Below are 12,305 nucleotides of genomic sequence, written 5' to 3'. Positions count from 1 at the left end.
GAGTTCTCTTCTGCTTTTTTGTTCTTTCCCATCCTAGGATGGAACCCAGGCTTCTACCACTGAGCCACATCCCTAGCTGCCTTCTTGGAGTTCTCAAGAGCCATGTGGCAACACATGGAGAAAGCACGTTAATCACTTTAAACTGAATCAAATAGAATTCAAATTCCCTGGAAGTTCCTGAGGAAATTGTAAAGAAGCCTTCCTGGTCTGCTTGTCACCCCTTCTCAGTTCCCTTGAGAATCACCTGGAGTGCTTTAAACACAAAGTGAAAGTATGGGAAATTCATATTTAATTAGCCTGAAGCCCATCTAGAGCAGTAGGACTTTTGAGAACCCTGTTGGTGATTCTTACATGGGACCAGGCTTGAGAATAACTTCTTATGAAAGTCATGTGAAACATTTCCAAGAACTTTGCTTACATAACTATGAATATATATTTCATGATATTGGTTGGCACACAGGGTGTATCACTTAAGGGAACACTTAATATCAGCGTTGCTTAAGTGCTAAATATGTATTTACATGGCCCTACTGGTTAATGCCTCCCTAATGTTCATAATAAGGGTTTCGTAGCCTTACCATGCTTGCACTGGAGTTAAATTGATAACTGAACAGTTTGCCAGGTGAGTGGGAGTACAACTTATGGAACACAGAGAATTCCTGTTGTCTCTCCTTTCTGGAGTCTGAACTTGAGTATGTGTGAGGGGGGTCAGACAGGATTCAGGGTAGGATTCTTAATCTTTTTGTGAGTACCACAAACCATTTTGTCAAATTGAATCCTTCTTGGGCTTATTTATTAATTTTAATTTAGGGCCCTGGAATCAAACCCAGGGCCTTGGGCATACTAAGCATATGCTTTTCTACTGAGCCCCATTCCAGTCCAGAACATTGTTTCAAATGTGTACAAAGGAATAGAATTATAAAGGAAACAAATTAGCATATCTATAGCAATATGCATACTTCTTTATTAAATAAAATATCCCACAGTGGTTGAAACAGCTGTCATACCTGCAGAGCAGTAATGAGCATGTACAATACATCAGGCTGTTTACAACTGTAATGACATTAAAAAAAAAAAAACCCGGAAAGTTGCAAGTACTATAATGATGCCATAAGGGTTGGCTGCCTCCATGCTTCATGGAAAGAAGGGATTTAACTTCTGTTAGGGTAGGAGAAATAAAGCTACTTTCCCGCTCTCATTCAGGTAGCAGACCCCTTGCTTTCTTTTCTATAGTCCCCTTGGGATCTCTGAATGGAGTCATTCCTGTTGTCTTCAGGACTGTGTTTCTCCAAAATGGCTCATGCTCTGTAGGTAGTTTGGCACGCTTTGCAGTAGAAGGAAAGACAGCTAGTAGGAAAGATGAATATATATGAATGTGCTTAATTCTAAGAGTTTCTCCCCTATTGTTAGGTGTCCTTTTAGCAAACTTTTAATGAGTTATGACTTGGGATGAAATACTTCATTGTTGTTTTTGAGGCTGGTTCTCACTCTGTAGCCCAGACTGGCTTTGAACTCATGACTCTGACTATCTAACTGCTTCAGTCTCCCAAATGGCACCTGGTTTAAAATTCTTGGCAAAGTAAAAAATGTGGCAACTTTATAGCAGTCCTTGGTGAGGTAGTAGAGATTTCTACTGTTCTGTGAAATCACAAAATTTCCGAGCCATGTTATAATTTGAGACCTACCACTGCAAGGATCCTTAGGCAAGCCATTTTCCTCCTGAGATTCCTCGATGGAAAATGGCCATTCTCAACCCAGGAGACTTTGTACCTTCAGGAGCTGTTAGCCAGTGTGTGCCAACATTTTTTTTCTGTTTATCATAATGATGGAGAGGCAGCTACAGGCATCTAGTGGGTAGAGGCCAGACATGGTACTAAATGTCCTGCACTGTATGGAACAGGGCCCCTTCTCCCACAACAAAGAACTTTCCAGTCTAATATGCAAGGAAGTGCCGACTCTGAGAAAGTCGCCTGAAAGATGAGACTCAAGCCTTTTTAGGCACAGTGGGGTTTCTAATCTTGCCTCCTCCCTAGTCTTTAGATCTTGAGTGAGGTGGAAAGCATTTGGTGCAGTGACTCTTGTTTCACTGGATTTTTTCCCCTCTTCAAACAAGAATTATCTTATCCAAGAAAAACAGAAACAAGGATTCTCTGGTTGAACTGAGAGGGCTGGGGGAGGGGTAGTCTCTGTGCTCTGCTTATTTGGCAAACTTTATCTTTGAAGGGTAGAAGAGAAATCTTTTGAGTGGGACAAACAGTTCGGTGCTTTGTAGAAAAGACAACTCCTTAGAGTGGGTGGGATGGGATGGTTGGGGGTGGAATGAGAATCCCAGAAGGTAAGGATGTAGCCAAGTGAGCCTGGTGAGCGTGTAACTCCTTCCCTAAGCAGAGATGGACATTCGAATACTAAATACTGTGTTGGGATTTCCCATTAAGCTGAAGTTAGTTCAGCCCTTTTGACTAATACTCATCTCAATTCTTTTCCTTTTTAAGATTCAGGGACTCTTTTAGCAACTTCCTTCATCCCTTCATCCCTTCTTCCCTTCTCAGCCTTCCTATGGGAATCTAGAGCTGCTCTCGACAAATTCCCCTATGCATAGTGATCCCCTACTGTATGGCTGATCAATTGTGTTTTCTAGGCATTCCACTCTCCACAGATACCTATGGCCTCTGCTCTTTTGTTCCTCCCTCCCTCCTCAAGGTCATCTCCAACCTGATGAGCAATACTTTTCACCTTCACTTATTTATGCTTGTTGTAGGATTTTTTGATAGAATCTTTGATTTAAAAAAAAAACACATTTTAGGGGTATGCGTGTGTGTGTGTATGCGTGTGTATATATGTGTGTGTGTGTGTGTGTGTGTGTGTGTGTGTGTGTGTGTGTGTGTGTGTGTCTGTGCATACATGCCATAGTATGTGTGTAGATGCAGAGGACAACTTTGAGGAGTTGGTTCTTTCCTTCTACCACAAGGGTCCCAGGGATAAAACTCAGGTTGTCAGGATTGATGACACTACACACTGAGCCATCTTGCTGGCCCACCTTTGATTCTTTTATTTAGTAAAATCTTTGGGGCTTACCAGGAAACTAAACACTGACAATGGGGAAAAGGAGTAAGGGGACTGGAAAAGAACATGAAAGAAAAATTTGTATTTTAATTTATATATTAGTTCTCCCTTCCCATCCTGTTTCTGACATATACACACATACATGCAAGCCAAAACTCTTCAAGTGGTGTATTTTAATGATATGTATAAACTGTAACTACATACAAAATGTCTTTTATATTATTTAAGGAAAACTCACTCACTTGTTGACCATAGTGGCCCATATTTCCTTGTAGCTTATCCAGTATGGTGACCAATAGCCTTGTCTGTCTAACACTTAAGATGTCACAAGCACTGAAGTATGCAATGAGAGTAAAATATATTTTTGAGTTTGAAGAGCATTCACTAAAAACAAATATAAAATATTTCATTGATTTATTCACACAAACATTTTATGTGTGAAATTTAGTAGTTAAGCCTATCCATTTTGTTGTACATGCAGTTTCTAGAAGTTTCCCCCTCACCTTATAAAATACAAAGTCTGTTCAAACAACTACCCCCCCATTTCCCCCTCATTCTTTATTTCTGGCAATTCACTGTGCAGCTTTCTCCTTGTATGTATTTTACTACTTGGTATCATAGAGTAGTTGTTTTTTTTTTTTTTTGTGACCAACTTATTTCACTTTGATTTTTTTCTTTTTTGTGGTCTCCCTCCTTCCCTCTCTATATGTTTGTGTGTATGTTTGTTGCATGTACATGTCTGTGTGTGTACACCTATACACATGCAAGTGGAGGTCCATGTCATCTGTCATTCTTTTTTTGTTTGTTTGTTTGTTTTTTGTGACAAAGTTTGTGTAGCCTTGGCTGTCCTGGACTTGCTTTGTAGACCAGGCTGGCCTCAAACTCATAGAGATCCACCTGCTTCTGCTTCCCGAGTGCTGGGATAAAAGACATGTGCCACCACACTTGGCTTCATCTGTCATTCTTTATTGCTGCCCACTTTATTGATTTGAGACAGGGTCTGTTATTGACCTGGAGAGTGCTAGCTCTTTTAGCTACATTGGCTAGCCAGCACTCTATTTGGATAGTCTTCTCTCCTTCAACAGTGCTGGATTTACAGGCATACACAGCCATGCCCAGATTTTTCCATATGTTCTGGGAATTTGAAACAATTTTGGAGAAGTGCCATAGCCAAAGTGGGAGAATGTGTGAAGTGACAGTGTCCTTAAGGGAATCTAGGAGTCCTGGTACAGCAGTTAATATTTGTAATGCAACACTTGTATTCTGTTGTTCTCTGGACCAGGAAGCTTACAAATACCAAGCATCTGTTGGCCTTTTCTCTGAAGTAATATTGAAGTACAGTTATATTTTCATGTTTGGTCCAAGGTAGAAAGTATTTTATATACTTTTGTTCTATGTTTTACTTCCATTTTGCAGACAGAGATGAAAGACACAACTTTCTGTGGACAGAGTCACAGGATTGGTGTCTATGTGATTCACTAAGACTCTGGAGTTGTTCTTTTTTTCCCCCATCTTTTTTGCTCAGGTCTCTATGCTTGCAGAGAAAACGCCCTTACCCACTGAACAATCTTCCCAGCTTCATCACTTAAAAAATGTCTATGGGTCTAGAGAAATGACTCAGCTGTTAAGAACACTTGATACTCTTAATTTGTTTTCCATGTGTCAATTTACTTGAGAATGGGGGATAAGAGTCTAAGCAACTACAACAAAAAGAGCTTCTGTGGTCACTTGGCACACATCACTGTATAGTAGTGGGTGCTTTGCTGGTTAATTTTCTATAAAGCTTCACTATCAAATTCAATGTACAGAAGATAAGAAATATTCAGACTGAAGACTTACAGTTTTACCTTTCTAATAGTTTGTAGCTGCTTCAGGGAGATTGTTGCTGTCATGAGTTGCCAAGGATAAGATATATGGTTACCATTCTGCTAAGTGAGAGTTGCTTGAAATCACAGGACTGAAGAAAGTACAGGAAAAAATTCAGCTGTATTTTGTCTTTCACTGTTGGGTGGCCATCTGGAGGCAAAAATTTGTTTCCTTGGCAAATGATTTTGGAGAAGTGCCATAGCCAAAGTGGGAGAATGTGTGAAGTGACAGTGTCCTTAAGGGTATCTTGGAGTCCTGGCACAGCTGTTAATATTTGTAATGCAACACTTGTATTCTGTTGTTCTCTGGACCAAATGCATTGACCAAGGAACTTATAAATACCAAGCATCTTGATTTTTTTTCTTGAAGAATGCTTGAAGTAGACCTATAGTCTTGTGGTCAGACCAGAGTAGAAAGCATTTTGTATGCTCTTGTCCTATATTTCTAGATCCATTTGTCAGACCCAGATGAAAGAGATATTTCTGAACAGAGCCACAGGACTGGCTTCTGTGTGACTCACCAAGACTCAGGAGGTTCTTTAACCTTTTTCTTTTTGAAATCCATTTCCGCCTTCAGTGCTGGAGAGCTGCCCATGCTTGGGAAACATTCAAACATTAAAAATGGTGACCATCTTTCTTTAGAGAGGAGTCTTGATTTAAGTTTTCAGATTGATTTATCTATTTATGTCTCTTGGGTCCTCAGCTGATTCACACGGGGTTTTATCATAATTGCCCACCTCTTTGAATCAAATGTGGACATAGCAACTAAAAATAAACACGTGGCTTTTAGAGAACCAAGGGCCTTCTTTGCCTGGGGAGTAGCACATTTGCTGTTGCTAAGATGTTTCCTGCCTCTAGCACAGCATCCATCATTGGAAGCACAGCTGTGTTTTTGGAGTGGCGGGATGACAGAAGTGCATAGGCACACTGGGAATTAGCCTGGACAATGGCTACAGATGCAAATCATTATGCCTAATCGCCAGCATTACTCTTATTTGTGTGGCTCTCTGTGTTATGTGCTTGTGCTGGGAACTAGAAGCATGTCAAGGAATCATTTTAATTTTCAGAATAGTTTTTGTCAGAATTTGAAAAATAATATATCAGGCGGCTCTTTGTTGTACTGTGTGGCCAATGGTTTTGTCTTTTGAATCTGTTTGAATGCTAGAACAATCGCTCTGACTTCATAACACTTTCTTCATTATGTTATCAACAGGCAAACAGATTGAGTTGAAAATTCATAAAAGAATGACATTGAGTGGGAAACTATTCAACCCACCAGGTTTGCCTCAGGAGGAGGGGACATTAATGTAGGGAGCTGGCAAGAACCAGCTTGCTTGGGTTCACACTGTGTCTTGCCCAGAGATGAGTTGTGTGGTCCTGGGGGACATTATGTAGCTTCTTCATCAGTTTCCACAGCTGTAAAGGGAGTTGCTAATGCTAGTTTATCTTACAGAATTGCTCTGAAGATAAATGGGTTGGTATTTGCAGTCCCCGAACACTGCATCTGGTGTATTTAAGCATTTATCAGCTTTCCTTGCTATCATTTCCTCTTGTTTTGATAAAATTCACATCCTTTTTTTTTTTTTTTAGGATCAAGTGTGAGCTAGTCCCAAACCTGAATTTGTTCTGTGATGATTTAGCAGCATGGAAAATGTTAAGCTGGAGCACCTTGGTTAAAGCATTGCATTTTTTTTCTCATGATATTATTATAGGCATCTCCATTGTACGTGAACTAAAATTTAAACTATATTTAATGCTCTGGAATTTTCCCTAAAAATTGATTTATTTTTGGCCATTGAGCTCTCCCTTTTGCAGTTTTAAGATAAAGCCTCACTTAAGCTCTTCTACTTCTGCTTCTAAAGAACTGCCTCTGCCTCGCTTCGTGATGTCCAAGAGTGATGGTGAGATACGGTTTGGGAACCCAGCTGAGCTGCATGGAGCAAAGGTTCAGATTCCATACTTAACCACAGAAAAAAATTCCTTCAAAAGAATGGACGATGAGGATAAACAGGTAAGAGTCTGATTCGGCACGTTCATTTGATTCTGACCATGGAGCCTCATGTAGCACAGCCTCTGGTCTGTTGCCAAACTGCCAGCAAATCTTGCCATCTGGAACACAATTACAGATTTGGAAGTGAGCCAAGAAAGTTTTCCTGTAGCAAGAAGAAGCTGACACACAAGAATTACTGCTAGCCACCCACTGGCCCTTTAGAATCTGCCTTAATGTAGAGTGCCTCAAACAGTGCTGTTGATTTAATATACATATTTGATTTCTCTAGGTCAGCGCTTTTCTAGATGGGTTCATTAACATATGACTTGGAAAACAACATGCAAACAAACAACAAAGCCAAAACCAAACAGAAGAAGGGAACTTCTAGGAGTTAGCAAGTGTTCCCCTCCAAAAAGAAGCCCCAAAAGGATTCTCTGATTAAACATGGTTGGAAAGTTTGTTCTCATGACCCATTCTTATGGAAAGACTGCCTCACTCAGCCTGGGAAATTTAGAGTGTACACTGACAGGCAGGTTCTAGTGTACAGAGACCTGGAAATCTGTGTTTACCAAACCTTTTTTTTTCTTTCTTGGGAAACATATATGGAATGGCATCTCTGTAAATGCTCTTACCCACTTAGCAGGCTTGGAGCCAGAATAGGGAGCATGGGCTTTTAAAATCAGGCTACTGATTGCAGTCGTCAGGTGGTGATTAATAGTGACAAAAGGATGTCATTAGAACGGGCTATCAGGAAGAGACAGACAGTCTGCATATCAGTAAACACCAAGGACACCATGATATAACTTATCCTTCTGATAAAGAGACATATAGAGAAGGCAGATTATAGTCAACAGTGTCTTCTGTAAGGTAAAGGAATATGCTAGATTTGGGGAGAATTGCATCAAGATGTTTTAAAAATACAATGAATGTTAAATGATTATATTAGAAAATTAGCTTACATGGTTTCCTTTGATGGTCTTGAATATTCAAGGTTGCAGGTTTATTTATTTATTTACTTCATGACACAGGGTTTGTCTATATAGCCCAGGCTGGCATCAGGCTTCCGTGTGTGGTTTTACTGTCTTCTGAATGCTGGTATTACAGGCGCACTTCATCACGCCTGGCTAAAGTTTTATGTGTATAGTTAAAAGAGGCGTAGCTGATTTTGTTAAACACCTCCACATAAGGTTGCTTTAATCATTTAAGTAGCGTATTAGAGTGACACAGGAATTTGTAGTCAGTATACTTCAGTATATGACTGTACCAGCATTTGGAGAGGACTGAAGACATAAATTACTGTATCATAGTGGCAGATTCCCTGGGAAGTTTCCAGGTCTAGACTCATCTCAGATCATGTATTTGTTTTTAAAATTAAAGAATCCAATATAGACTCTTGTGTTATAAAAAGCATCACTTCCCTGTTCTTTGGGTGCTCCATGCTTCCAGTCTATTGGTGCTTTTTAAAAAGACTAGGAGGAAAGCCAGCAGCAGGGCTCAGGCTGCTTATTTGGCCTAGAGTCCTGTAGCAGGCAGGTTCATAGTCGAGTTGAGATTCCAATTGTACTTGTGAAGGCTTCATCTTAGTATTTCAGATCATACTAGATGGGATGGCTATGTTTTTGGAGTCTCAATGCCAAACAACTCTCCCAACATTTAATTTTTGTATAGTAAGCTCAAAGGATACCCACCATTAAACATTTAAAACATACATTTGATTGCATTTTCTAGATTTATACTTGGTAAACAGAAATTCAATAAATAGGAGTCTTAAAAAGGAAGACTCATTAATTCATTAATTGAACAAAAATGAATCTGTTCACAATTGAGGGTTATAAATGTTCTCTCATGTGATCAGTATCTTTCATTTTCCAAAGGAAAATATTATTGGGCTGACTGAAAGCGTTTCGGGCTGGTGTTGGTATTTAGGTAGTGCAGCACCAATGAGGCTGTATTTTCTGAGTGCCTTTTGAATCCTTGATGCTACCTTTTTGCTATGCTGCTTTTTGGAGGACGCATTTCTCCCCATTTGTTAAATCAGCCAGGTCACCAGCCACACAGTCACAGTTTGCTTCTTAAACTGCAGCTCACAATGCCAGGCTTCTTCAGTGGTTGCCTCTGAACTCTGCTCTGCTTCTTTGAAGCAGGAAACACAGTCTCCCACGATGTCACCTCTCGCCTCCCCTCCTTCTTCCCCGCCTCATTACCAGAGGGTGTCCTTGAGCCATGGCTACAGCAAACTGCGGAGCGGCACAGAACAGATGCATCCAGGTAAGAGGCGACCAGGGGGCTAGCTGTCACAGACAGTGTCTTAGAGTCTCCTTAATCTACCAGGCAGCAATGCCACCAGCTGTTTAATTTCCTGATTTAATTACTCCCGTCTTTGGAAGCATGGCTCAATTCATTGTATATTCTCAAGCAAAGTTTAAAAATTGAAATTAAACCTATCTCAGCAATGCTTTGTTTCCTAGCCTGGAAGCTGGTTCATCTTTAGACTTGTAAACAACTATTTAGATTTAATATTTATATACAAATTTCATTAAAGGAATGTAGCATGCTAAAGGGTTGCATTTTTTGAGAATTGTTATTCGCTTCTGCAAGGACATTAAAAATACTTATTTAATAACTGCTTTTCTGAAAATTCTTAAAAAAGATAACTATCCAAAAAGCAAGAGTTGATCCAATCTTTAAAGATTGGGGACCTAAATTAAAATATTGAGCTATTATGTTTTAGGATAAGGATAAAGAAAATGCTAGGGGTGGTGCTTTGCTGAGAACTATGACTCATGCACAGTTATAGGGCTGTCTGCTTGCTCATATTTATGCTCTTCTGGTCATTTCAGGGGTAAATTATGTGAGTTGGTTCTCACGATGACTTGCAGAGTTGGCTGCCCAGACTGCAATGTGTGAAACTCCAGAAATTCATGGCAGCACCTTATTCTTCTGTGGTTCACGCTTCTAGTTTTAGATGTGACCAATTTAATGTATTCTAGCGTAGAATGCCCTGTAGCCCCCCGCCCAGTTTGTGGGACATGGTGGAAATGACCCAGTTTCTGTAAGATTTTGCTGCATTGGAAAAAATGGTGACTTCTAGAGGGTCACAGGAATAAAAAGTTATGCTAGGCTGAAATAAAGAGAGGCTGTCCTTTTGCTGAGAGGAGCAGGTAGGTTGTGATGGAAAGCTTTCAACCAGGTTGGGTTTAGGAGGCCCCTGCATAGCTTTAGGCAAGTCATTGAGCTTTTCTGAGCCATATTTTTTCTTTTAAAACAGTGATGAGGATGTTAGGAAGATTCACTGGGAATATGAGTGTAAACTCACTTAGAAATTACATCCTATGCAATGTAAGATAGTGTTCCTAATGGATAGTAAAAAACAAACAAAACTCCTGAAAGTCACCTATGTCACTGGTGTCCAAAACTGCATAGGGCTGATAATTCTTAATTTTCCTCTTGTAGTTTTCTTTGTATGATTTGCCTTTTTAAAGGAAGTGGAATTGTTTCTTCTGTTTCAAATCTAATTTGGGCTTAAAAATTAATGTTTAGTACACAGGTAAATCCATTTGTCTCCTACTAAATCAGCCTATCATTAAGTTGTACCGTTGACAGTCCTTGTTTGTGTCCTCTGTTTTCTATTTCCTGCTCCATCCTTTTATCCTATCTTAAGTGGGCTCCCATCCCTGCAGCAGAGAAGAGGCAGCCCACGTCCCTCCTTTCTGGACTCTCAGGAGTTGATGCCAAGGCTCTGTATGCCCTCATTCCTTTTTTTATACTTTCCTTTAAAATGGTAAAATCTATGTATGATAAAGTACAGATATTTGAAGTATTTAATTTGAATGTTAACAAATGGACATAGTCATTCAGCTACCACTGAGATAAAAAGCATTCCCATCGCACTGCAGACGCCTCTTTCCAGCGATGCCCTATCCTGGATGCAGCACTGTTGTGGTTTTCATCACTCTCCATTAGTTCTATTTCTTCTAGAACTTCTTGCAAAAAGAAACATGCAGGCTGATTCTACTTGTGTCTGCTGTCTTCTCAACACAAAAGTCAAAATATCATTGTATTGGTAGTTCCTTTCATTTTATTATTCAGTAGATTTCATTGCACAGATAATCATGTGGCCTTTCTCCTGTTAATGAACATTTTAGTAATCTGTAGTGTTTGGCTATTAGGAATAAGGATACCATTGGTGTTTCCTTAGATGTAGAATATTTGGATAGGTGTGTGGGAAAAAAAACAACCACAGTTCTACTTTGAACCTGAACTTGAGAGTAATGAACTCTTCAGGGTTTTAAAAATTAGTTCTCTCCTTGGAGAAAGATGATGTTTCTACTTCCATATGAAACCTCTTGTGAAGGATTTGAAGAGTTATTTGGTTTGCTTTTGAGTTGTATATTTTGGGTTTCATTTGGGAAGGAAGTCAAGGCAATAAATAATATGTACCTTTTTTCTGAGTTTAGTTCAGTTGAGGAGCAAGCCATAAATCAGATTGCTGCCGGCCTGATTATCAGCTTTGTTGCTCATGTAGCTAAATGGAGCACATTCCTTAGATATATGGTTGATTTAGATACCCACTTTTTCAGCCACAGGCAGCCTTGGGTAGCGCAGCCCTTCCCCACAGTAGGCAAAGAAAGTCTGCCTCTCCCAAGTGAGCTCCTGTCTAGCTGAGTTTTCCACTGAAGCCCGTCTGGTAAAATACATCCATCTCTCTATGTTAAGACCCCTGTAGGTGAGAGAGTTGAGCTGAGAGTCACATGGTACTCTCCTCTCCCATGGTTCTCTTCTAGCTAGTAGACACACCCTCTCTGTTACGGAAAGTGCAGGCCCACAGGTTTCACTAGAGCTTATATCACTAGGACCCTAGCCATGCTTTGGTTTACTATGCTTGAAACCTTTTGGTAAGGTTCAAAGTTTAATGTGGTTCAATCAACATGGAATGGTTTAAAAAAACTTAGTTGTCAGAGGACAGTGTCTGCCTACAAGTTGAAAACTGCTTTTGAAGACTTGGATTATGTGCTCTCTATGAATTTTTCTTTTGTAGTTTTTACATTTGTATCTACTCCTGGTAGGTTTTGAAATGCACTAAATGTGTTGCCAGGCAATCATTTAGGTATTCTAATATGCTATAATTTTGTCTTCTAGTTGCTAGGAAGAAATGCAAAATATAGTTGTGAGCCTGAATGGGTGGATGGTTTTCTTTCTCTCTTTCTTTCTTTCTCTCTCTCTCTCTCCCCCCCTTTTCCTCCCTCCCTCCCTCCTTCTCTCTCTCTCTCCCCTTCCTTCTGCTTTCCTTTCTTTTTTCTCTTCTTTTTATTTTTTGAGGCAAGGTCTCATGAGTTTGGCCTCTTGCCTGTTAAGTTTACAGGTGTGTTCCACAGTCCAGTCTGCTT

General features: G+C 39.9%; 1 protein-coding gene across 13 annotated transcripts in view; it reads left to right on the top strand.

Moving 5' to 3' along the window:
* REPS2 (RALBP1 associated Eps domain containing 2) overlaps positions 1-12,305 on the top strand; it is a 213,779-nt gene that overhangs the window by 64,805 nt on the left and 136,669 nt on the right. For 8 of the 13 annotated variants that reach the window (XM_084790164.1, XM_084790172.1, XM_084790166.1 and 5 more), the window contains exons 3-4: positions 6,791-6,939; positions 9,060-9,186. In XM_084790164.1, the coding sequence (XP_084646290.1) occupies positions 6,791-6,939; positions 9,060-9,186 (276 nt within the window). The remainder of the gene's footprint in view (positions 1-6,790; positions 6,940-9,059; positions 9,187-12,305) is intronic. The other 5 variants (XM_084790161.1, XM_084790163.1, XM_084790171.1 and 2 more) reach the window with 1 other exon arrangement.

This window comes from Acomys minous, assembly GCF_964271855.1.
Source record: "Acomys minous genome assembly, chromosome: 7".
Lineage (NCBI taxonomy): Eukaryota > Metazoa > Chordata > Mammalia > Rodentia > Muridae > Acomys > Acomys minous.
This window is presented reverse-complemented; position numbering and strand designations above follow the sequence as displayed.